Source organism: Falco peregrinus, chromosome 3, assembly GCF_023634155.1.
Source record: "Falco peregrinus isolate bFalPer1 chromosome 3, bFalPer1.pri, whole genome shotgun sequence".
Taxonomy (NCBI): Eukaryota; Metazoa; Chordata; class Aves; order Falconiformes; family Falconidae; genus Falco; species Falco peregrinus.
In genome coordinates, this window is record NC_073723.1 from 117,310,437 (window position 1) to 117,334,018 (window position 23,582).

At 54.2% G+C, this 23,582-nt stretch overlaps 1 protein-coding gene across 10 annotated transcripts in view; it reads right to left on the reverse strand.

The window, feature by feature from the left end:
- MACF1 (microtubule actin crosslinking factor 1) overlaps nucleotides 1–23,582 on the reverse strand; it is a 146,020-nt gene that overhangs the window by 70,493 nt on the left and 51,945 nt on the right. For 6 of the 10 annotated variants that reach the window (XM_055800179.1, XM_055800176.1, XM_055800177.1 and 3 more), the window contains exons 13-39: nucleotides 23,210–23,364; nucleotides 22,797–23,073; nucleotides 22,255–22,383; nucleotides 21,911–21,988; nucleotides 21,615–21,776; nucleotides 20,914–21,018; nucleotides 20,234–20,329; nucleotides 19,717–19,842; nucleotides 17,338–17,490; nucleotides 16,733–16,887; nucleotides 16,181–16,307; nucleotides 15,586–15,769; nucleotides 14,831–15,000; nucleotides 14,399–14,577; nucleotides 14,064–14,202; nucleotides 13,386–13,579; nucleotides 13,063–13,225; nucleotides 12,690–12,773; nucleotides 12,474–12,581; nucleotides 11,734–11,832; nucleotides 11,412–11,564; nucleotides 11,206–11,294; nucleotides 10,635–10,770; nucleotides 2,236–7,494; nucleotides 1,585–1,734; nucleotides 362–577; nucleotides 111–260 (exon numbers count right to left, since the gene is read on the reverse strand). In XM_055800179.1, coding sequence (XP_055656154.1) covers nucleotides 111–260; nucleotides 362–577; nucleotides 1,585–1,734; nucleotides 2,236–7,494; nucleotides 10,635–10,770; nucleotides 11,206–11,294; nucleotides 11,412–11,564; nucleotides 11,734–11,832; nucleotides 12,474–12,581; nucleotides 12,690–12,773; nucleotides 13,063–13,225; nucleotides 13,386–13,579; nucleotides 14,064–14,202; nucleotides 14,399–14,577; nucleotides 14,831–15,000; nucleotides 15,586–15,769; nucleotides 16,181–16,307; nucleotides 16,733–16,887; nucleotides 17,338–17,490; nucleotides 19,717–19,842; nucleotides 20,234–20,329; nucleotides 20,914–21,018; nucleotides 21,615–21,776; nucleotides 21,911–21,988; nucleotides 22,255–22,383; nucleotides 22,797–23,073; nucleotides 23,210–23,364 — 9,036 coding nt within the window. Of the gene's footprint in view, nucleotides 1–110; nucleotides 261–361; nucleotides 578–1,584; nucleotides 1,735–2,235; nucleotides 7,495–10,634; nucleotides 10,771–11,205; nucleotides 11,295–11,411; nucleotides 11,565–11,733; nucleotides 11,833–12,206; nucleotides 12,321–12,473; nucleotides 12,582–12,689; nucleotides 12,774–13,062; nucleotides 13,226–13,385; nucleotides 13,580–14,063; nucleotides 14,203–14,398; nucleotides 14,578–14,830; nucleotides 15,001–15,585; nucleotides 15,770–16,180; nucleotides 16,308–16,732; nucleotides 16,888–17,337; nucleotides 17,491–19,716; nucleotides 19,843–20,233; nucleotides 20,330–20,913; nucleotides 21,019–21,614; nucleotides 21,777–21,910; nucleotides 21,989–22,254; nucleotides 22,384–22,796; nucleotides 23,074–23,209; nucleotides 23,365–23,582 lie in introns of those variants that run through there. The other 4 variants (XM_055800175.1, XM_055800174.1, XM_055800173.1 and 1 more) reach the window with 2 other exon arrangements.

Sequence of the window (23,582 nt, forward strand, 5' to 3'; positions counted from 1 at the left end):
GGGCAAAGCCTTGGTAGGCTCCAGGAGGGAAGCAGGATTAAAAGCTTCTCCTCCACGCAGAGGATAGCAACTTCATCAGCCAGAAGGATTAGGGGCATTGCCATGGTTACCTTGTAGTGTTGCAGGCAGCGACTCAAGCTGCTGGCATCCGTCGCATGGTGGTAATCGCTGCCATCCAACGACTCTGCGGTGCCAGAGACCCAGCTCAGCAGCTCCTGGAGTTTGCCCTGCAAAGTCTCGTGATGGGCCAGGATTTTAGCCTTCAAAACAGAAATGCATCAGTTAAAGAAGGAGCAGAAAGCTGCAGGGAAGTAGCGTTGGAATGCTCGGGGTGGGGGTGGGGGGCAGTTGCCAGCTCTACCTTTTCGGTTTCTGCTGCTCCACGAAGGTTTTGCAGCTGGGAGTCCAGGACATCACTCGCAGAGCTCAGAGACTTCTGGAGGTTCTTGGCATCCTTCTCCAAGGCCTTCAGTAATTGCTCAGGGACTTCTTCAGGGGGGTTAGCCACGATCCACTTCACAGCATCCAACTCCTGATTCACTGGAAAGCTCAGCTCCTGCAGCTCAGCGCCCAGGGCCTGAGGCAAGACAGCATCGTTATGTCTAAGATAGAGTGACTTCATCCTCCCACTGCCAAAACCGAGGAAAGGTTTTGGAGACCCAAATCCGAACATTGTGTCTCTCTGCTAGAAAGATCCATCCACCCTCCAGCCCCTGCCAGCACTCGCTTGTCTTTCTCCAGGCTGCAAAATTCATTTCAGCCAAGCTCAGGTTGTTACAGATCTGCTAATAAGTTAGAATTAATTGACTTTATTTGATTTTATAAAATCATTTGGAATAAGAAATATATTTTAATGAAACTTGTAGTTGCACAGCAAAAGCTGCTATGAAATCCTTTGTACAGCTCTGTACCAAGGCCAGAAGAATGGACTAGAATCATTGTTTAAAACTTAGGTAACAAATTTGGGATTTTACAGATTCCTTTGTATTTGACTAGTCTTCTGTACGTAGAAAGTGTATTGAAATGTCAGAATATAGAATTAACAGGAACTGGGGAGAGTCGACTGGAACAACTTGTAGTTACCTGCCAAGAAACCGTGAACTTTAGTAAAAGGCAATTCTGGCAGGGGGAGATCGCGACCACCGACTCATGTACCACCTACCCAAATGGTACCCCAGACCCATTTCTGGACCTTTCTAACCTTTACTGCGCAGAATCGGATATGGGAGGAGAGTATGTTAATGATTTTCGGGAAACACTATGATTATGCATGAATACTTAATGAATATGCATGAATAAGTTCTATATGAGGTGTCTGATTGTGAAGCTTGGTGTGCGCTGATCGTGAGAGGACTCGCTCACGCACCCAGCCGTCAATAAAGCAGCGCCTGCTTATCTGCATCACATTGGTGTCGATAAGTTCTTCATTCTGAGATTTCGGTAACAAGGTTATTGTCCAGTCAGGGAGCAGGAGGTGAGCCAGGGGCAGTGCCAGAGTGGGGAGGGATGGGCTTCACGTTTTGGATATAAATGATTATTAAACCTGAGACTAATAACCTCCCCGGCTGGCCCAGCCTCGCTCACCTCCACCTGCTGCAGCAGGTCATGCAGGGTGGCCAAATTCTGCTCCGCCGGCTGCACCCGTTTGATTCTCATCTCGATATCTCGCAGCATGGAGAGATACGATACCAGCTTCTCATCGTGCTCCAGACACATCTTCTTGCTGAACATGATCTACAGAATCAAATCAGTAAAACAAAACCTCAAATATAGACAGTAAAAAAAAGCCCCAAGGGATTATACATTATTCTTTTTTCCAAAGAAGAAATCTGTTAATACCATTCCATTTCATGGACTTTCCACTCGCTAGCGTTATCTACAAGATTTACTACAGGAAAAATAAAACACACGGCTCTTTTTCCAACATCAGCTTATAAATGGCAAGAGATCTCTGGTGTTACAGTAAAAGCGCCAAAAAAAGAATCCTACTTATTAGTCATTTATAAGTAATGCTCTAGCAAAAAGAAGCCACAACTAAGCCTTGAGTGTTTTCACTCATACATCACCGGCTCCTTTGCCAAATCCATTGCAGCTGATGCTGCAACATCAAGTTCAAACATCCACTCCTCGTGTCCTGACTGTCCTTGGCGCTGAGGACCCCGGACAGGTTTAACATCAGACACACACAAACTAGCTCATGCAAAAATACCAAAATAGCAAAAAGCATCAGTTTACCTGGGCTGGTCTCGTAGATTCCCTCGAGGTTTCCAGCAGCTCCCCCTCCACTATCACGGGTAAGAGCAAGCCCCGATCGCCAGGAGCCAGCTGCCTGGTCCTCTCCTGGGGCGCTTCTCCTTGGGATTTTGGGGGAACAGGCGCTTCTCCTTGGCCTGTGCTGATCTCCGCTGTTTGCTCTTGCCGTTTCTCTTCTCCAAGCTCAAGGACCGCAGAGGCTTCCTGAACTTCTCTGGGTTCCTCCCTGATAATTAATTCATCAGGCAATTTGTCTGCTGCACGGGCCGCACCGGGCACATCACTGGTGGTTTCCACCTTGGTGTCTTCCCGGGTCACCCACTCCTCCAGGCTCAATGCTACAGAATCGTGACCGGTTGGGATCCCACCTTTCGGCACCCCTCGAGCTTCCCCTTGTCCCGGGGGGACAGGGAACACCTGACCCCCTCTGAGGTTTTCTTTGCCTTTCTTAGAAATGGTTTTCTTTCCTTTTTCATCCCCGCTGCTCCCCCTGTGCTTCGCTGCATCCCTTGCCAAGCCAGCAGGAATCCTGGGGGTGGTTTGGGGCTTTGGTTCTGGCAGACTTGAGATGAAACCCTCCTCCTCCTCCTCCTCCTTCCCTGGAGTTTCTTTGGAAGTCAGGGAAGGAAGGGACTGTTTTTCTGCACATTTCTCCGGCTGAGTGCTGTCTCCCAGGACACCAGTCTGCTTTGCTTTCTTCTTGCTTTTCTGTTTTCGGGGAGGTTTTAGCTCTGTTTCACTCCTTCTGTCCCCATCAGCTGGACCTTCTGCACCCAGTCCTGGGGTTTCTCCTTCAGTGTGTTCAACGGCTCTTTTGCCTGCGAGCTCGTCTCCTGCAGGCTTCGCAGGGACGCCAGCCTCAGGGGGTTCTCCAGGCTCTGGAGGACCCCTCTGTCCCCTCCCTCGTCCCACCGTAACAGATTCCCTCGGGGCTGCCGGTGTGCCCCAGCCCAGGCTGCCCGCTCGCTCTGCCTGCTCGGGAGCCACCACCGCACCTTCTTCACCTGCCACAACCCCCACCGCACCTACAAAATCTCTCCTCCTCCTCCCCTCACCATCCTCCAAGATGCCATCAATAATTTTACTGTGAAGCACCTCCGTGTCCAAACCCCATCCCTCTACTTCCTCCATCCCTTGATCAACGTCTTCTCTCCTCGATCCCTTCCCCCAAGCTGCTCTCACCTGGGAGCTGCCTTCTGCAACCCCCTTCTCCGTAGCCCTTGCCACCGCCGCCTCTGCGGGCACAGATGCTGTACCTGATGCTGAGGGGTGTTCTGGAGTCAGCTCAACCTGTGCTGGGGGATGATGCATTACACCATCATCCTCTGGAGTTGCTGGAGGTTTTGATTTTCCTCCTGCTGGCATCACTGGGGATCTCTCAGCTGCAGCAGCTGCACCTCCAGCCGTGTCGTAGCTCATGGCATCAGATCCAGCTTCGTGCTCAGCACCGTCAGTGGCAGCACTGGTAAGGAGGATATCATCTTCCTCTTCTGGAGATATGTTTTCTATTTTTTCCTGCAAAAGGTGGGGGGTTTCTACTTTGCAGACCTCGAAACCATCTTTGTCTTGGGATATTTGCACATCCTGAAGACTGGCAGCTAATTTTTGGCTGATCAGTTCTTTTTCTACAGCTTCTTTTAAAGTCAGTCTTTTCCCACCGCTAGCATCCACGATCCCCCCGGCCCTCAGCTGGTTGGCAGCGATGAGTTTGGCCATCCCCTCATCCAGCAGCCCCCGCTCCACAGCGGCCCGCAGGGAGAGCCTCTTGCTGACGGTTCCCTCCACCACCCCCCCGCTGTCTGCCTGAGCCTGCAGCAGCCGCAAGGTGGGCAGGGGGTCCACCTTCCCCAGCCGCACCGCCTGGGCGCACGGGAGCTTCTTCCCCGTCACCTCGTCCCTGACGGCTCTGAAGGGATGGACCTCCAGGTACCTCTGGCCGGACTCAACGTCGATTTTACATTTCTTTACGAACTCGGAGTAGGGAACGATCAGGCAGGTCTCGGGATCTACAATTCCTTCTCTCATTTCTGAGGATGACAGGACTTGCTCCATAAGCTGCTCGGGCAGCAAGCCCTCCTTTACCGCCCAGCAGAGTGCCACTCGCTGACCAGAAGCAGGATCAATAATGCTCCCGCTCCCAGCCTGGATTTCTTGCACTTTTCTCTGGAAGTCCAGACTAACGAGCCCTAACGATACCGCCTGGGGCAAGGGCAGTTTCTCCTTTGTCACGGGATGAACCCAGTCCTGCAGGCACACGCTTTCAGCTTTTGTGAGTTCGTTGCATAAATCTTGATTGATCAAACCATGTTTCATCGCATCGTTCACCGAGAGCCTCATTCCAGACACGTGATGGATGATTCCTCCATCTGCGATCTGCTTGGTCAAGAGCTCAAAAGCTTTTTCCTTTTTCAGGAGCCCTTTTTCAACAGACTGTGCAACAGTTAAAGGCTGTTTGGTTTTAGGATCCACGATCCCGCTGGTCTCAGCCTGTAAGCTAATGAGCTTTTGTCTGGTCACCTCATCAGTGCCTTTCCCTTTGGAAGCCTTCTCCAACTTGACCAGCTCTTTCTGACTTGCTGGCTCTATGAGGCCCAGATTTGAAGCCAAAGTGACCGATATTTTTTTGCCACGTTTCAAGTCAACGATCCCTCCAGTAACCACTTGCCCTTCCAAGATCCTCATTGCCGTTTCCTTGTCCAGAAGGCCGACGGCAGCAGCATCCTTGATAGAGTAGACAAAGTTATTGCCTGGGTCAAGAACACCACTTATCGCTCTGTCAGACGCAAGTACCTTCTGGAGAAGCTGCTCATCCATCAGACCTTCTCCAATGACATCCTCAGTGGTTAATGACTCACATGTATGAGAGTCAAAGAAGCCACTGAACATCTTCATTTTCTCCATGAGTTTCACCGCTGTGTGGCTGGGCACCACCCCACAGGCTACCGCTTCGTTTAGAAGAAGAGTCTTGCCTGTCTGCTCGTGGATTATGCCACCACTTCGCAGCTGCACCAAGAGCGTTTCCAAAGTGTCCTCTGCCTCCTGCTCTGCAGGGGCTGACAGGGATATTTCATCAACACCCTCACCGCTTAATACTCCTTCCCCCTCTCCTTCTTCCCCTTCCAATACACTTCCCATGTTTTCGCTTTGCCTCTCTCCTTGCTCTGCCTCTCCGGTTTTAGGGGGCACAATCTCCTCTCCTCTCAGCATGCCATTCTCAACTGTTGCCTCCTTTAGCAAATCAACCTCTCTAACATCTTCTGCCTCTCGCTGAGGCTCCTCCGCACCCCGAGAGCTCTCCATCCCGACTCCCAGCCTATCTCTACTTTCTGAAACATCCATCAATACGGTCATTTCAGTTTTCACAACTGCCCCACCTTCCGATGCCTTCTGCTTTTCCATACTTTCCACTCCGTCTACTGCAGTAGGCTTGGACTCCTCAATCATCATTTTCTCCATTTCTCCAAATCCACTGCCAAGGTCACCAGGACGTCCTGGCATCAATAATTTTACCTGACATTTGTCCTTGCTTGTAGAAGTTACTTGTTCTCTTCCAAATTCAGTATCAGTTTCACTCTTGACGGTGGCCTGTTCGGTGTAAATCTGCTCTGGCTCCTCCACAAGCAGGACGTCTTCTGCATCCTCCAACAGGAGGCTTTCGGGTCCCATCACCTCCCCGTTCTCCAAAGCAGTTCCGGGTGGTAGGAGCTTCTCACTTTGTTCTTTTGGAGGAGCAAATGGAAACTCAAGCTGTTGCAAAGCCAAACCATTGCAAGGCTCACTTCCAGGAGCTGCATTTGCCTTTGCCTCCTCAAAGCCTTCCCTGCCTTCCGTCATGCGTGCCAAGGATCCATTTTCTTGGCCTTGGATGAGGGCTTTAGTGAGATTGTTCAACTCTCCATCCACTAAAAGCAGCTTCTGGCCATCGTGGATGTTGATGTAGCTATGGGTCATCAAGTGGAACATCAGCTTTTCGTCGTCACTCCTTAGCAGAGGGTCACTCCGCTCTTTGTGACCTGTGGGGCTCCTTCCAGAGGCGCTCTGGAAGCTTCTGCCCGGAGAGCCAGCAACCTGCACACCGGCCAGGACATCGGGTACCACTGTCGATTTCAGCTTCTTTGCCACATCCCTCTCCAAGATGCCATGTTCCACTGCTTTCTTCCAGGACAACACCTCAGTGGTTTCTGGTATAAACACAGCCTTAATGAGTTGCCTCTTGCTGAAAATCTTGTAAACCAGCTCTGTAGACAGGATTCCTTGCTCTAAAGCATCTGCAACCGGGATGATCTCCCCTGTCTCCGGCCACAGGAGTCCCATGAAGGACCACAGGGATTCCAGGACCACCAATGCAGTCCTTGGTGTGACCAACTCTTTCCTTACAGCTTCATCAATTGTCAGTCTCTCTCCCGTGACGGTATCGATGATGCCACCAGTCTGAAGCTGCCGGACAAGAAGTGCACAGGCCAGATCCTGGTCAATTAAATTATGTCTCATGGCCTCATCCACAGTCAGCCTGTGCCCTGTCCTGGGGTCAACAATGCCACCAGCTAAGAGGTGGGCTTCCAGCAACCTGACCGTGATCTGCCTGTCTAGCAGACCTTCTTGGACCGCATGGAAGATGCTGACTTTCCTGCCTGATTTCAAGCTCACCATCCCACCTGCCAGCTGCTTGACTGGCAGCAGCCTCAGCCCCGTCTCCTGGTGGACGATGCATCGGTGCACGAGCTCGGACAGGCTGATTTTCTCAGCAGTGTTGGGGTCAATCAAATCCTTGCTACCCTCCAGGTGAGAGAGAAGTCTGGAATAAAGCTGGGGGGTAAGGAGCCTTTCTTGCACCGCTGTCTCCATGCTGACTCTGCCCTGATGGGCTTTAAAGCCCCCTGTGACGAGCTCAGCTTCAAGGATCTTCAGCCCAATGCTCTCACTGATCCTCCCCTCCTCTATCGCAGCAACAACAGGCAGGAGCTGCCTCCCTTCACGTCTGACTTCTTCCACCCGTCGGAGAGCATCCCTCAATTCCTGCAGCACCTGGAATGTCCTGAGATCGATGATGTTTCTTGTCAGACCTTTCTCCAAGGAGACTTTCTCGTTGGTCTCTGGAACAACTAAGTCAGATGTGATAACCTGGGCCTCCAAGAGGATGAGGCCCGTGTCCTGATCTATAAGACCTCTCTGCATGGCACCAAAGACAGGGAATATTTCTACCGTGCCAAGATCGATCACTCCTGCCACTGCTTCGTTGCCCTAGAACAGAAAGAGAAGGAGAAGAATTAAATCAAAATCGAGCTTTTCCAGCACTCAGATTGCATGAATTCCAGGGAGGCCTCAGTTTCCACACACCCCCCAAAAAAAAAGTTTAAAAACCTAAACAGGCTAGAAAGTGAGTCCCAAAGTGTTTGAAGTGCAACTCCAAAGGCATCACAGCACGCAGATGGGTGCATTTGCTAGCTTGTACATCGCCAGCAAGTTTTAATGCTCATCTAGTCCATCACCCGGGGCAGCACTGAGATGCTTCCAACATCCACCACCAGTAACGCAGCAAAGCAGCAAGCGGCAAAACCCAGAAGTGCTCCTAACTCTCCACGGAGAAACAGAGGGAAGGAGACCAAGAAGCACACTAAAGCCATTCACCAACTCCAGCTGTAAAAAGTTAAGACCACACAAATCCCACTGTGTACTCACAGACGAGAAAAACCCCTAAACCGTCCACTTCAGGGTACCTAAGAACCTCCCCCAGCGCAGCTTCCATGCTGCCTCCTGCCATGCTTTAAATCCCGCGCTTCCCAAGGAGATCTCAGGTGCCAGGACAGCTGGCGACCACCAGAGCCCCCCCGTGCCATGGGGCAGCTCCCCAGCCACACAGACGGGCCATGCAGCAGCACCGCATGCAGGGCAGCACCCCCCGCACCCGCTCTGCCCAGCTCCGGCGCCTGGAAGCAGCCATGCTCGGCAGACAGGGCGAGGGGAGAAAGGGAAGAAGTTGGAGGTCCCAGCATGGACACAGTGACAGACTGGGATCAGCCCCTCTGCTTTGGTGTTCCTGGAGGGGCTTTTCTCTCCTTGCTGGTATCCCCACAAGGAGAGTGATAATTAAGATGATAAAGCACGATGGCTCTTTGGACGTTTGGGTTTCTCCCAGCCCCACTGGTTGGATAGAAGGTTGGCCAAAACACTAAAAGATTTTTGTGAGCATAGGGAGGAGGGAATCGGGACTGAGGAATGAATTCCTTTTGCATCCCCAACACCCTCCAATTTTTTTGTTGGTCGGTGAGTCTACCAGCACCGGCGGCACAGCTCGGCTGTGGCACGGCAGAGGACGCAGCCAGCACCGCACCGGTCCACAGATCCCCCCCTGCTGCCTCCTGCTGTGTGGGCAGGGTGACCCTGCTGGAGAAACCTAAGCTCTCCACCATCATCACCAGACCCTGCCATGCACGTCTGGAGATGAACAAGCCATGGAAAGACAGAAGAAGAGGAGGGAGGAGGGAAAAAAAAAAAAAAAAAAAAAAAAGAGAGAGAGAAAGGTAAAAAAAGTAGATGGGAGGGAAGGGGGGGTAAAAGGCTTTTACTTACCCGAGTTGCAGGGTGTGCCTTGAGCAGTTAAAGACAGAGCCTTATGGAGCAGTTCAGCCGTATCACACACAGTGTAAAGCTTGGTGTTAGCGTCCAGCATGCGACTGTTTTGTTTGCAAAAAGAACCCCCCACACAGGTCGTCCTCTTTCACTTTGTGTGTTTTGTTTGTTTAAATCCCGGAGGGTTAGTTAAAACTTGTAAGCAAGGATGTCAGTTAATCTTAAAAACAGTTGACATGAAACACAAACTGTACAGGGACACATCATGCTCAATTTAGCGCGTTCTGCTTTGCATTTTTGTCTTTTATAACTTCTCTCTGACAGTTGGATGTTTCCAGCAAGCAAATGTTAAAGAGTTCCTCATGCTCCCTCTACAGTGAAGCAACTGCACCGCACAAGAGCCACAGGGATCGACTCGCAGACAGGGATCTACCCCACTGCCATCTCTCGGGTTTGTTTCCTGGGCTTGGTTGAGTTTGTGAGTGAAAACTGTCGTAGCCCCAGCCCCAGAGCGCACTCATGCTATACGAAAACAGCCTGGCAAGCCCTGGAGAAGGCTTTGGCTATAAAGTCACTTTCCTGCCCAGGAGGGAGGAAAAGGGAAAAGGAAAAAAGCATCCTTTCCGCAGGCAGGCTGCTCTCAGCTGCTCTCCTGGCAGCAGCAGTAGAAGCATCAAAGCCCTGATGGCTCAGCAGCGACGAACGGGTCGGTTTGCTCACCGCCAGCTTTCTGCTGCCAGCATGAGGGCTGGAGGGCTTGCAGCAGAAAGCGCTGCAGGCGCCCGAACCGGGCTATAAAGCCCAACTGAGAGAGGAAGGCTCTATCTTTAGGTGAAAGCTGGACAGGCAGATACCAACCCAGCAGCCCTACAGCCCTCTTTCCCCAAGCGGCTCGACCAGGGCTTCACTCACAGACCCAACAGCCAAAACTTGCGTCATGTGTCCAGATCTGAGCGGGCTGTTGCTTCAGAGTACAGGGAGCCAGCAAGCAAACACACAAATATATCCATCGACACATGTATATACACTTATAGAACACGTACATGTATATCTGTGAATGACCAAAGACAGCCGGTAACAGAGGCAATAAGGATGCGCCTTCAGCCCTCCCTACCCAGCAAAACACAGATGGGGGCTGCTGGGAGCACTGGTGGATGTGAGCAGGGAATGACTCCAGCTATGGGTCGTGACGGTCTCCTGGGTCAGCTGAGGGTCTGGACCATGAAGTCGCCTTCCACTGGGGACAGCAACTTCACTCAGCCGCAGCCAAGACAAACCCCTCGCCAGACCCCTGAGATGTACAAGCCCACAGGGGGCAAACGCTCCCCCCCCCCCCCCCCCCCCGCAGAACTCCACCTTCTCCTGCAGGCAGCAGGCTGTGAGATGGAGCCCTCAGCGCTTAAAGCACCGAGGGGTGTTCCTCAGAGAACACAGGTTTGCCAAGGGGACCCTTTCCAGGACAGAGGTCCACCTACATCCTTGCCCACCAAGCGTGAACAAGCCAACCCCTGCGCACAGGGCAGAGCTCTGATGAAAACAGACATTTGCAACAGATGCGAAGGACAACTCTCCCTGTGGCCCGGCAGGCAGCAGGTAAACAGCTCCTGCTTGGCCCCCCGGGACCCCCCCAGCCTGGATGCTCTGAGTGACGCACGGATGGAAGTGAAGGGACGGCAACCACATGCAAGTAAGGAAGTCAACAGGCTGCGAGTGGCTGGTGGCCACGAGACACGCAACTGAACAAAACCTTTTTCACACCCTGAGGAGTGACCTGTGTCTGTGCAGCCACGGGACCGAGCCGGGAGCAGTACCTTGTGCTCCGTCTCCTGAGCCAGCTGGCTCTGGAGCTGCTGGAGCTGCTCTGTGGAGTCGTTGCAGAGCGCCTGGTAGGTCTCCTTCAGAGCACCGATCTGAGCCGAAACCTGTTCCTTCTCCGGCTGGGAAAGCCTGCAAGGGGAAGGGAAAATCTCTCAGGGAAACTGCACAAACCAGCTCCCCAGAATTACCATGCTCTTCTGGGGAAGGGAAAAACCAAACCCACCACGAGCCTTCTCCTCCCACTGCCCCACTCCTTGCCCAGGTCATCTAAACCAGCAAGGGCGACCGTGCCCGGCACAGCTGGCTTGCACTGTAATGATCAAACCCCCAAATACACAGGGCTGGGTCACTGCTAAAGGGGATTAATATTGTCCCAACAGCACAAAGGGGCTGCATATTTCATAGCTACCGATGCAGATAAGGAAGACGACAACTGTCACGTGCAGCATAGCACTGCTCTTAACGGGAGCTGGGCACTGGATCCCAGGGATGCCAGCCCTAAGGTATCTCACCTCCTCCCACCGCTCTCCCTGCCTGTCCCCCCCCTCCCTGGGCCACACTCACTTGTGGCTGTGTTTTGCCAGGAAGATTTGTGAAGTTTTGATGGCCTCGGAGACCTGCTCCTTCTTCGCAGCCAGCTCCTCATTCAGGGCCTGCCAAAAAAAAAAAAAAAAAAGGGGAAAAAAAAAAAAAGAACAAACGAAGCTTAATTCAGCTGTGGCAAAAGGGCAGAAGTTAAATGCGCTGGCTGATGGCTGCCCCTGGTTTACCTGCTGCTCCGAGATGGATTTCTCGATGTCATCCAGCTCTCTGCTCCCAGCAGCAGCCGTCCTGCCTTGCACACTCTGCTTCAAGCCCAGGGCCCAGCCCAGGAGCTCCTTCACCTTGTCCACATGCTCCTGCTTCTCCTCCTCCACTACTTTCTGCAATCAGAGGAGGGAGGAAGATAACCACATCACAGGGGTCCCAGATTCCCAGGCTCTCGGGAGCAGCACCCGAGATACAACCTCAACACGGAGCAGCATCCTTGGGGGTGCTAGGAAATGAGCCTGCGTGTTTTTAATACAGCTCGGTTCTTTACAACACCCTTACCTCCTCCTCCTCCAGCCGCCGGAGAGCATCGCTGATGTACTTCACGTGCTGCGTGGTTAAAGTCACCAGAGCCGTATAGCGAGTCCGCAAATCCATGAACTGCGAAGGGAGAGAAGGGGAAACGGGACGCATCAGTCACGACCGGCGGATCCAGAGCGACGTACTTCACAGTACATGACACGGATGCACCACCTCTCGCTTGGGAAGCCCCCCAGGCACCTCGCAGACCCAGTATGGCATCAATGCAATGCAGCAAGTCTGACGGGGAGGGTTGTGGCCACACACGGCATGCTGCACAACACTGGAGTGAAGGGGAGACTCCGGTCACGGACACTGGGGCGGATGCTCAACTCTTACAAGAGGGCTACTGGGATCTTTAATATCCACACGGAGCAGACAGGACCTCGGGTCCCTAAAGGTCTCATCCCAAGGATCCACACACAGTAACGCTGCATGGCGCTCTGGTTATTTACCTCGCAAGGCTGAAGGGCTGAGCCGACCCCGCTGGATTTGACCCAGGGGTTCCCAGGAGTCTAGGTATTTCATACCTGGTGCTTAGAGCACTAAGCCATCCTCTCTGGCTATTGGAAAAAACAGCGAGGGTGGAAACTTTATTTATACAAGAGAGTTCAGCAGAAAGGAGCTCATTTCACAGCGGCTGCTCGGCGGTTTGCTCAGCGTCGAAGAACCCCCTGCGCGATTTCTCCCTGACCAGGCTGGGCGGGTGGCTGTGCTCCTACCTCCTGCGTGATGGCATCCGAGGACGAGAGCATGCGCCGGCGTTTCATGGGGGACTTCTGCTGTGACTCGACGAATGCCCTGTACGTCATGAGCTGCAACTCGTAGTCCTGCAAACACAACCAGGGATGGAGAGACATGAAGCAGGAGAGATGCAAACGGTGCTGGAGCCGTTCCTGCCCAGTCAGCCCTATCCAGGCACAGGAGGGGACTCGTACCTTGACAGCAGCCGAGTATTGCTGGGAGAATTTCTGACACTGGTCCAGTTTGGCTTGATTTTTCTCGATTTCTGCAGCCAAAGCCTTCAACAAAATTCAAAGCAAAAACAGCTGTCAGGACAGCTGTCATGGGTGAGCTGAATTTTGGCCCCCGTTCTTTACACTCTTCAATTTTTTATGCAAGGCATCATCTCCACCTCAAGCTGAGTAGAGTTTTCCCATTTGCCAGACACCCAGCTCAGGCGCGTGGCCTCTTCCCCTCTGTGTTTCATATTCTCAAGCTCACAGATGAAAAGATTTTAGCAAAAGAAAAGAAGCGACACAGTCACTGCAGCAGCCGCGCTACCGTGACATCACGAGGTCCCTGCCTCACCGTTTGCTGGCTCAGCTGCTCCGACAGCACCCGGCTGTCCTCTGCCTGCCCGGGCTTCATCAGCTCCTGCTGGACCGTGATCTCCTCAATCCACTGGATTAGGGCACTGTGGCACTGCCGGTAATCACTCAGCACCTCCTGGATGCTCTCCAGCTCCGCGTGGCTGAGAGAAGGACGAAGACAAATAAGAGGAGGGCGAAACGCCACCCTAGGCTATAGGGATATCCCAGCCACCAGTGGGAATCCCATCTGGAAAAACATCGCTGCTAACAAGCCCGACCCAATGAAAATACATCTGTGAAAGGAGGCAGGAGGTTTCTCACCGGGTCTCAATGTGGGCGCAGACTCGCTGCCAGCGATCCCACAGCTGGCTTCCCTTCTCCTGATAGCGCTCGAGGTCGATGCTGCGCTCCTGTCTCAGCCGGTACAGCTGCTCTCCCACCGCTTTCGCCTTTGCCATCTCCTCCTCCAACGTGGAGAAGACGGAGCTCTTGTCCTTCACTTCCCCAAGCCATTGCTGCAGAACCACCAAGAGACAGCACCAGCTCAGCATCAGGGAAAGCAAAAGGCATGTTAAGCCAGAGATGCTCTCCCGCCCGGAGCCGGCGAGCCCGAGAAGGCGTTTCTCTTCCCCCTCCCCTTAACCAGCAAGGAACTGGCTGATTCTAGGAGGTGCAAATGGAGGGGACCGTGTTCTCAGCTTGGAGCAAGCCAGATGGGTTCAGCCCCTGCCCTACAGCAAGAGGACATGTAGCTGCCGAGATGCTCACACGTGTCAGCGTGCGCCCTACGAGCGGGAGCACAAGGCGCAGCAGCTCCCTTATGTCATCCCTTATTGCTTTGTCAAAGGTAAACAGCACAATCCTCCCGGCAGCTACATCGAGGCAAGAAAGATGGCACACGGTACAAACGCAGCAGAGAAAGGGAAGGACCCTGCCTGACAAACGCCAAAACGTTGGCCGCTTTCTGCCTGCCCACCTTGGGAAGAGAAAAGCACCAACCTGCAGCGCCGCTCTGTGAGACTGAATAGCTGCCAGGTCGGCGGGGACTGCCTCCTCTTGGCTCAGCTTCACCTCATACCCTTTGACCAAAGATTCTGCTCCTTGGGTGTTACGAATAATAACATCAACCGTCTTCAACCTGGCAAATCAAACAGAGGCAGCGCGATGACAAGATCTGCAGAGATTCTCTATTATCGTGAGGCTGTTTGCACCATATGCCGCCGAGGGATGGAGCTCAGCTACGGTCCAGCACAAAGCGTGTTAAAACAAAGGTCTTTAGCAGAACTGGGCAGATTCAAAAAGGTATTTGGGAACAGAGGCACGCCCTGACTCACTTGTCCAGGTAGACGGAAGACAGCCCGTGCAGCTGGTCCATCTTGTTCACCACCAAGTCGAGCTCAGCACGCAGGTGGGGCGTGCTGGACCCCGCGGGCGCCTTGTCGAGGAAGCTGTAGCATCTCTCAGAAACAAACCGCAGGTCCGATTGCAGCCGCTGCAGGTCCTCCTGCATGCGCTACAGGAGGAAGGGAGAGAACGTGAAAGGAGAGCCCAGGCAGGCAAAGGAGATGGCGTGAAATGAAGCGGGGAGCCCACCTGGAGAGGTTTCCTGCTACTTTCTGGGCAGCAAGATCCCCTCAAACCCCGCACAGCCACGCACCCACCACCCACACGTTCACCCCAGAGAAGCTAAAGCTGGTTTTGGCACATGCTAAAGACCAGCAGCCACCACCTCCCACCTCTCCACATCTCACAGCAGCAGGACCGACCTCCTGCTCTGCAATGCGGAGGGTGTTTTCCTGGATAGTGTCACCATCTGCTCGGGCGCTGCTTGGGGACTGGATTCGGCTCACTAGCCTCTGCTCACACTCCTCCAGGCGCAGACGGATATTCTTGAGCTCGGAGAGATATGTCCTGGCAATGGTCTCATCCTTGTCTTCTGCAAGACACAGACAAACCAAAATAGCAGCTCGAACAGCCTCAGCCAGTATCTGCCCCAAACAGGACCTGCCAGGAGCCCTGGAGCACGGCGTTGGGCTGACACCGAGGCGCTGGGGTCTCTGCTCAGATGGAAAACAAGTTAATCAAATCATCTCATCCAAAAGTAGCTGAGAATGAGTCCAGCCACAGGGCACCTGGTGTGATGAAGCCAGAGTCCTTGGTCTTAGCGGGATTCACGGTGCTGCCGTGTCACACGTGTCACCGCCACGTATATTTTCTTAAAGATTAAATGCAGGAAGAACTCTTTGGTCAGAATGCATCCTAATTTGACTAAACCCATCTCCAACAATATTAGGACTCGGCAGCTGAGCTGAAGCTGCAAAGCCAAGCCCCCTCTGCAGGAACATCACTGGACAAAGGCCGGACACTTGAATGGATGGAGAAATAAGGACAGCAGCTGCTCACACCATCAACTAGCCAGCTCAGGAAAAGAAAAAAAAAAAAATAACGAAGCCATCCCATAAATCCTTTGTTGATGAGTCCCCACAGCTCCTGGTTAATCCATCAGCCCTTTGAAGCTCACCGTTCTCCATGGACTCCAGCAGCTGGCGGATGTGTTCCTTGGAAGATTCCACCTCCTCCTCCAGGCGCAGCCGCTCCGACACCGAGAAGAGCTCCGAGTCCCGGCTGTCCTGCAGGAAGTCCTCGTAGTGCGCCTGGAGGCTCTTCAAGGCTTGCTGGCACTCCCCTTGCGCTAAGGAGCGGAGCTGCCAAGTGGAAAAGCAGCACATCTAACCACAGGGAAGGACTTCCTACACATCCCCTGAAGCCCTGAAGCCATCCTCCCCAGCTTCATCACCTTTGTTCGCCAAGGATTTTCTTTTCAGAGGAGAAGAGAAGGTTCTCCTACCACCCCACTGCCTCCCTCCAGCCTATCTCACCCCCTAACGAATTGCTAAGCCCAAAAGCTCTTCGCACAGCTCAGCAGCAAACTGCTGATGCTCTTGATTGGGAAAAGCTGCAATCATTTCACACACCACTCCCACACTCAGGTTCTCCCACCTGAGAAGACCCTTGACGCCCCCAGCCTTGCATTTCCCTTTCTCCCAAGCCACACACCGCAGCCCGGACAGGGAGCGCTGCAGCCCCGGAGCCAGGCAGAGAAGTTCCTACCGTACCTTCTCCATGCTGAAGCTTTGCACCACGGCTATGTCCTTCCGCAGGTAGTTCCAGGAGATGAGGCTCTTTGTGTTCATGTGGAGCTGGTGCCAGAGAGCCATCACTTTCTGGTACAACTGTTCTACCCTGCAAGGGGAAGGAGCAGATCCGTCAGCCCTGGATCTCCCCAGCACGCTCAGCCCTGACCCTGTTAATCCACCAGCCGTCGCTGCCAGCCCATTAAGCCAGCGATCCCAGCCTGGCAGCCTGCAGCAAGGGATGATCCTGCTGTTCAGTGCCCGAGATCCCTGGAGGGATCCCTCCCTCCCTCCCTCCCAAATCATCATTTTCTCTTTTGCAAGCTACTGTAGCAGCTACTGCAACGGAGTCTGCAGCTGTACAACCACGCGGGATCCCTTCCCTCACCCCAAATCAGCCGTGCCACCCACTCCTGCTCCTCCACCCCAGCTCCTCTCCCATTCCCACCCCAGATCTGTCCCATCCCATGCCACCAACCCCCTCCCCATCTCCCTGCCATTGCACCCCCGGGACTCCCCCGCACAGCAGGTCACCTGTTGGCCATCTCGATGGCCTCCTTGTTGGGCGGGGGGATCAGGAAGCAGACAGACGGCACCATGGCCTCGTTCCCCGTGGGGCTGATCACCTTCCACTTGGTCCTCTGGGAATTGTCCTCCAGCACGCACTCATCGTTCCTGCAGATGGTGATCTGCAGCGGCACCATCACCACCACCCATCAGAAACCAGCAGCAGGGCTACACACAGCTGCCCCTGCTGCCAGCTTCCCTCCTGGGGGACAGCCAGCTTCCATAAATATATATATTTTAATCAAGGAAAAGCCTGGGATAATGCCAAGCAGTGCAGCACGCTCACGTCTGGAGAGGAAGGGACAAGGAAGTGGAATGGAGTTGGCTACCACCCACGTGCTTATTTGGCTGAGGCTGATGAAGCCCATCCTCCCTGGGGAAAGGGGCTTCAGCTCCTGCCCAGAATAAACCTGAGACATGGAGATTTGCTCCAGGGAAACCAGCCGTGCTATTTCCCTCCTTCTGCCTTCCCACTCCGTTCCTGCTTTCCATTGACAGACACCGTGGAGCTCACCCCAGACCCTCATGGGTGCTCCCTTTCAAAGCCCCACCGCCACCCTTGCAGCCCTCACCTCGATCTGCCGATAGTCACAAACAGCCTTGATGGGGATCGTGCTCTTCACAAGGTGCTCCGGGTTCCTGGGCCGGAGCTGAACGATGGTTTTGGACCGTCCCACCAGGCTGGCAACGGAGCTCTTCGACTGAATGAGCTGCTCCTTCTCGTCCTGGCAGAAAGAAGGATGAAGGACGGGTTGCTGGAGGCAGGGGACAGGAGGTGTCTCCCAGGCATCTCAGCACCCCCCCACCCCAGTGCTGGCCTGCCAGAGCTACGCTGGGATCTCAAGGGCTGAACAAACACATCAGGAGCATCCTGCTGCCCTAAGGGGATGGGAAGAGGGGTCAGGAGGTGGGATGGAAGGGAGATTGGACTTCAGGTCAGGGTGGGACCTCTCCACTGCTCCTCCCACTGCCCGGCAAAGCCGCATGCACGCCTCTGGCTCTTCTGCTACTAGGACAAGAAAACATTTTCTTTCAAAAGGGGAAAAAAAGAGAACAGAGCATACACCAAAATTAAAAGTCCCAGGAGGTGTAAAGGGCCAAGAGCAGGACAAGCTCCAGCCCGAAGCTGGAGATGTTTAGCTGTCTGGAGGAGAGACCACAGAAGCATGCTCCCTCTTCTAAAGCGAAGGATGAAGGCATGTTTAAACCAATGGCTGGAATGGAGATACGATGAATTATGTGGATAAAACATCTCAGGAGAAGGGGCTAGAGGTGGAGTGATCGCACAGGTCTCTGGGTTTGGGGAGAAATTTGCCGGTTGGAGGAAGATGCTGCGTAATTGATTCCCACAAAGTTCCTGCTAGGTTGGGTGACAGGACAACCCAGGGGACCGGTGGCAAAGCTCCCCTGGAACAGGCTCCGGCACCGATGGAGACATGTGCAGATCACGACACTGGCAGCTCGTGTGATTAGTAGCAGCTCAGCCCGTTCTGGCTGCAAAAATGTCAAAAGGACCCCAGAAAAATGTCCTCCCTCATGCTTGGCACTCTCGGGGTTGGTTAGTGTGCTGACAACAGTGGAGGATAATTGAATGGTAAAAAAAAAAAAAAAAAAGAACAGAATAAATGATTAAATAAACTACCTGTGCCTGTCCCAGGGAGCATGATTGGAAGAAATACAACTTTAACTTATTAGGTAAGAAAGAGTAATATAGCTGAGCTCAGGGCAGCTGCCCCAGTCCTGAGATGGTGGCCACTCTCCAGCTGCCCGGCCGAGCCTCTCCCACCCCAGACGGTGCCCACCAGGCTCCTGGTGTTGCAGGGCTCACCAAGACAGACCCCAGGAGCCAGGCTGGCTGCTCCGCGTCCTGGTAGCGCTGGAGGACAGACCAGGACAACCCCAAGACCATGACAGAGAGGATGGGAGCCCCCAGGCCTCCAGGAGAGAAGACCGTGAGCCCTAGCCCAGCTCATGCACCCCTCACGAACACCCAGTAACAGCACTCCAGCTTCACTGGGGACACGGTGGACACCGGTGGGGTGCCCTATGAGGCAAAGCCAAAGCAACCACCTGCCTCCACGCGCTCAGATGTCACCTCCTGGCCTTGCCACCAGCGGCTCAGGGGTTAACCCGCAACCCAAATCCTCCCCTGCCCCTGGTTTCAAACAGCACCTGATGCTTTGCTGCTTGGGTTTTGTTTAGAGGTTGGAATTTTTTCAGGCCCATTCAGACCAGAAGATGCCAGGGCTGATCCCATTGCCTGTTGTCTGCTCTCTGTCGCGCCGGCTAAGCCAGGCCATGTGTCCAGAGCCCCCCAGCCCCCGACCCCGCACACCCTGGCTGCCCTGGCTCTCCCCCCACCGGCACAGCCCGATGGATTAACATGGGATTTGCTCTGGATAAAGAGCAGGCGTTTCTCCGCATCCCATCGCGCTCCTAGCAAGCGCCAGCTCCAAAGCAGAAACAGGAGCATCCTGCGGGCTCTGCGCAACGCCTCCATCAGCTGAGACCAGGATGGGCACCGATGGGGAGGAACCAGCTCACACATCGAGCTATGAGCTTGCACAGACAGCACACACCGCCTGCTCCTCACCCCGAGGATACAGAGAGAGCCGGGACAGTGCCTCTAAATAAAAGTGACCCATCAGCTAGCGTGACAACTGAGATGCGGCTACCATCGGCAGCGTTACACCCACGCAGCGGTGCAGGTGGGGATGCACACAGCCTGCACCCCACGATCACGTACAAAGACATGCAGCAGCTCCAACGAAAAGCAGAACATTGACCGAGATGGGGAAACAAACCACATTACGTGGAAATGGGTGGCTGCAGGAATAAAATGAGCCAAATTTTCCCTGGGAAGCAAGAGGTGCCCCAAGCAATACTGCTGGACCAGAGCGAGAAGGCCACCCATCGCCCCCCCAGGGTGGTGGGGATGTCAGAGAACCTACCATGGAGTCCTGCAGCAGGTCCTCCAGCCGCGTCAGGCTCGTGTTATGGTCGCAAGAATACTTCCTTTTGATGGAGTCCTGCAGGTTGCGCAGGTAGGTCTCCGACTCCCGGGCATCACTGAAGAACTGCAAAGGCAAAGAGGGTCACAGAAACCTGCACAAGTGCACCGAGCGCTCCGCAGGCGAGGGAGCACCCAGCCGAGGGAGCACCCAGCCGAGGGACCACCCCAACAGCTCAGCCAGCAGCTCCCAACGCTGTTCTGGCCTTGGGGCTGCAAAGGCAGCCAGCATCCCACAGGCATGGGCAGAACTACATGGAAGTTGATCCCTCTTTTCCCGGTGAGACATTCCCCAGAGAGCAGCTAAGGAGAAAGATGATTCAGGAGAAAGCAGCCCCCACGCACACCACAAATCCCTCCTCCCCTCTCCCCCAAAGGGAGCAGCAGCCTACAAAGCTCACGCAGCGGGATGCAGCAGATGGTGACCAGGGGAAATTTGGGCTGCCCCTGCCAGGTACCTGAAAATAGGCAGCGTTCTCCTTCACGTGCTGCTCCACGCACAGGCAGAGCTGCTTAATCCACTGCCACTGGGTCTGCACGGCAGCGCTGTAGGCCTGAGGAACACACACACCAAACAGCCATGAGGAACGAACATCCACCAGCCGGGAGGGTCCCAGGAAGGACACAGCTGCAGCCGGTGGGATGAACGTGATGTACATGAGCAGGCGAGATCTGGCACTGGCCAGGTGGGTTTGGGCACAGGTACAAGAGGCAGCAGACCCTGGCCCGACGATGCCAGGGGCTGCGACAGGCACAGGTTTGCTTTCTCCCAGCCCAGAAACACCGTGGAGAAACATGCGCCACCACGGTTTCCCTGGAAGCCTGGATAACTCCAAGAGAGCCACGGCCGTTCCCTGCATCACCTCACTGCAGGGAAGGTGCATGCCCTGTACGAGAGTATCTGTGCAGAGCAGTTTGGTGGGGATTACTGGGAATGGCCTCCAGCTTCTCATTGGGCTCCACAGAATAAAACAGCTCTATCACTGCACTGACGTTCCTCTGCCACCGTAATTTATCAGCCCTGGCTGCCCATAAGGGCACCGTGGGGTGGGACAGCAGGTTTCCCAATCCCAAGTGAGAAAATTTGCTGCCAGCTGATTCCTGGAGCTCCTCCTGGCTCCTCCATGTGCCTGCTCACCTCTACGGTTTGCTTGGCCGGGTGGTTTTCCAGGGACAGCAGCTCGGCTGTGTCTTGGAGGGAGTGGAAGATGTCCTGCTTCTCTTCCAGCTCTGTCGTCAGCTCCTGCAGGAAGGACACAAGCAAAGTCCAAATCTCGGCTACGGGAGCAGACTTGCTCCGACCGTGTGTCCAGCTACCACAAGATGCAGCGTGGAAGTGCTGCTGCCAATACCAGTGGGTCTCAGGGAAACCAGCACGGTTTACGGGAGCATTGCAGCTGATGCCCATCGGGATGCCTCCGGTGCACCCAACACCCAGGGCAGATGTCACCAGAGTACTGGAAACCTGCCCGGGGACTTCTTTGGTTCCAGACAGTGCAATTGAGGAAAGACAGCAATTTTTTTATACCACTTTAAGGAGAAATCAATTCTCCTCTTTGGCTCAGACTTTTCTTCCCCCCTGCCTTTAGTTCCAAACAGTGCCACAAAGACCTCTTTTGATGCCTTTTTGATTGCAACTCAATTGAACAAACACTGTTTGGTACTTTCTGCTCTAGGGAAAGCTCTTTCATCAGCTGCACTGATGAGCCACAAGCTCCCTCCCAAGTCACTGAGGACTTCAGGTCTGTTGGGAGCTGAAGGTCCCACAGAAGATCAAAAGCAGCAGAAGCGCAACCAAGGGAGCACCCATCCCACCAGCCCTGCCCCGGGGTCGCTCACCGAGAAGTAGTTTTTCTTGGCTGCAATGTTAGGGTTGTTGTCACTCCAGTCATAGGCCAGTTCCTCCTCCTCCTTCTCATTCAGCCAAATCAGCTCAGCAGTGGCCCGAGACACAAACCCGTGCAAGCTCTGGAGGTGTCTCAGCCGAAAGCTCGAGGTTTCCTGAACAGAACACAGCGCAATTCCTCTTCCCTGCTCTGAAAGCGACTGGTTTCTTTCCCCCTCTCAGCCTCAGAGCAGGGATGCCCAGGAGCAGGGATGGACCCCGCACTCCCCAGGCTGAGGAGCCCACTCACCATCAGCTTGCAGTACTGCGTCTCCAGCTTGCCAAGCGTCTCCGTGTAGCTAGCACGGAAATTCTGAGACATTTTACCCTGACGGATGAAAAACACTCCTGTTATCCAACACAGGACAGCATCACTTGAAACCCCATCTCCAAATCTTTTTCCCCAGCTCTGCGTGAGTGAGAGGACGTGGAGAGGATGGCTCAGAGCAGCAGCCTCTTGCACCACCCCGGTGTAAATTCAGAAGCTCTGTCCTGAAGAAATACCTCTGTTCCAAGCACCTCTACCCACAAGAGCTGATCCTGGTGCCCGCAGCTTCCCACACGCACCATGCCACCCAGCCTGTGCCACCATACCTCGTACATCCTGGCCTCCTTCACGCTGGAGCCCAGGTCCTCCACGCTGGCATGGACGTGCCGCTGGGTCTCCAGCTGGGTTTCCACGCTCAGCAGGTCGGTCCCCCACTCTGCCCGCTCCAGTCTCATCTGGAACAGGCCAAGAGGTTCAAGTCAGTGCTCCTCATCTGCAGGAGCGTGTCTCAAAAGGACACGAGGGCAAGAAAACCTCCTAGGTCACTCAAGAGGGAGCAAACACCATGCCAGTGCTGGTAGAAGGTCCTAAGCCAGCGCTCCAACACAGAATGATTTCTGGCACAGCCCACACAACCTTCCCACCCATGTAAGACCAAAGGACTGGTTGCATCAGTACAGACTGGATTCCAGCTTTGAAAGGATCTTCCGATACCCACTGATGAGCAGCATCACAAGAGGCAAAACCCAACTCAAGACACAATCATCGATGCCCTCCAGAAACTTTGAGCCATCAAAGTAATTATTCACAGATAAAGGCAGGAGCGTGAGCGGCGGCAGGTCATTCAGCCCCAAGAGCCAGCACTCACCTGCATCTCCTCCACCCAGGCCAGCAGCTCGTACACGAAGCGCAGGCTGCCTTCATCTTCAGAAGAAGAGATGGCCACCAGCTCTGTCCTGGTCATGGGCTTCCGGAACCAGGAGGCAGAGGAGGTGTGTAGCCCTTTCGTCAGGGATTCGCCCTTCAAGTGTGTCGTGCTCAGCGTGGAACTGGGCACCAGCTCCAGGGTGGAGAAGTGGCCTTTCCTGTACAGGTTAGTGCATTCCAGCCTCAGCGTCACCAGCTCGTCTTGCAGCCGCATGATCCTGGAGGAGCGAGCAAGGCAGGGGTCAGAAGACGTATGCACACACGCACACCCCCTCCTTCCCCACAACAGAGCAGAGGAGCCCCGTGCATCACCCCCCACCATGTTTCTCCATCCTCAGACGTGGCCCCTCGCACCTGAACACCAGCTCCTCCAGCTGATAGTAATTCTCATCCCGAAGGATCTGCACATCCACCTGTAGCTGGCGGATGAGCCCCTCGCACTCCTGCAGGTACATCACCACGTCGGATTCGTACTGCACCGGCTGGCCCGACTCCAGGTGAGCCGCATCCTGCCCGGAGAGAGAGGAGACTCGGCGCTGGGTTCCCTCAGCCCAGGGAGAGAGAACGCAACAGCAGCCAGCATCAGCCTGAAGACCAAAACAACTCTTTGATCCACGAGCTGGACTTGAGCAGAAAAACACGAGTTCATCGCTCTCGGCACACCAACGACATCCATCCCCCTTAGAAAAGCTTCTGCAGGTGAACCAAAAGCTTCTAGGGATGGATG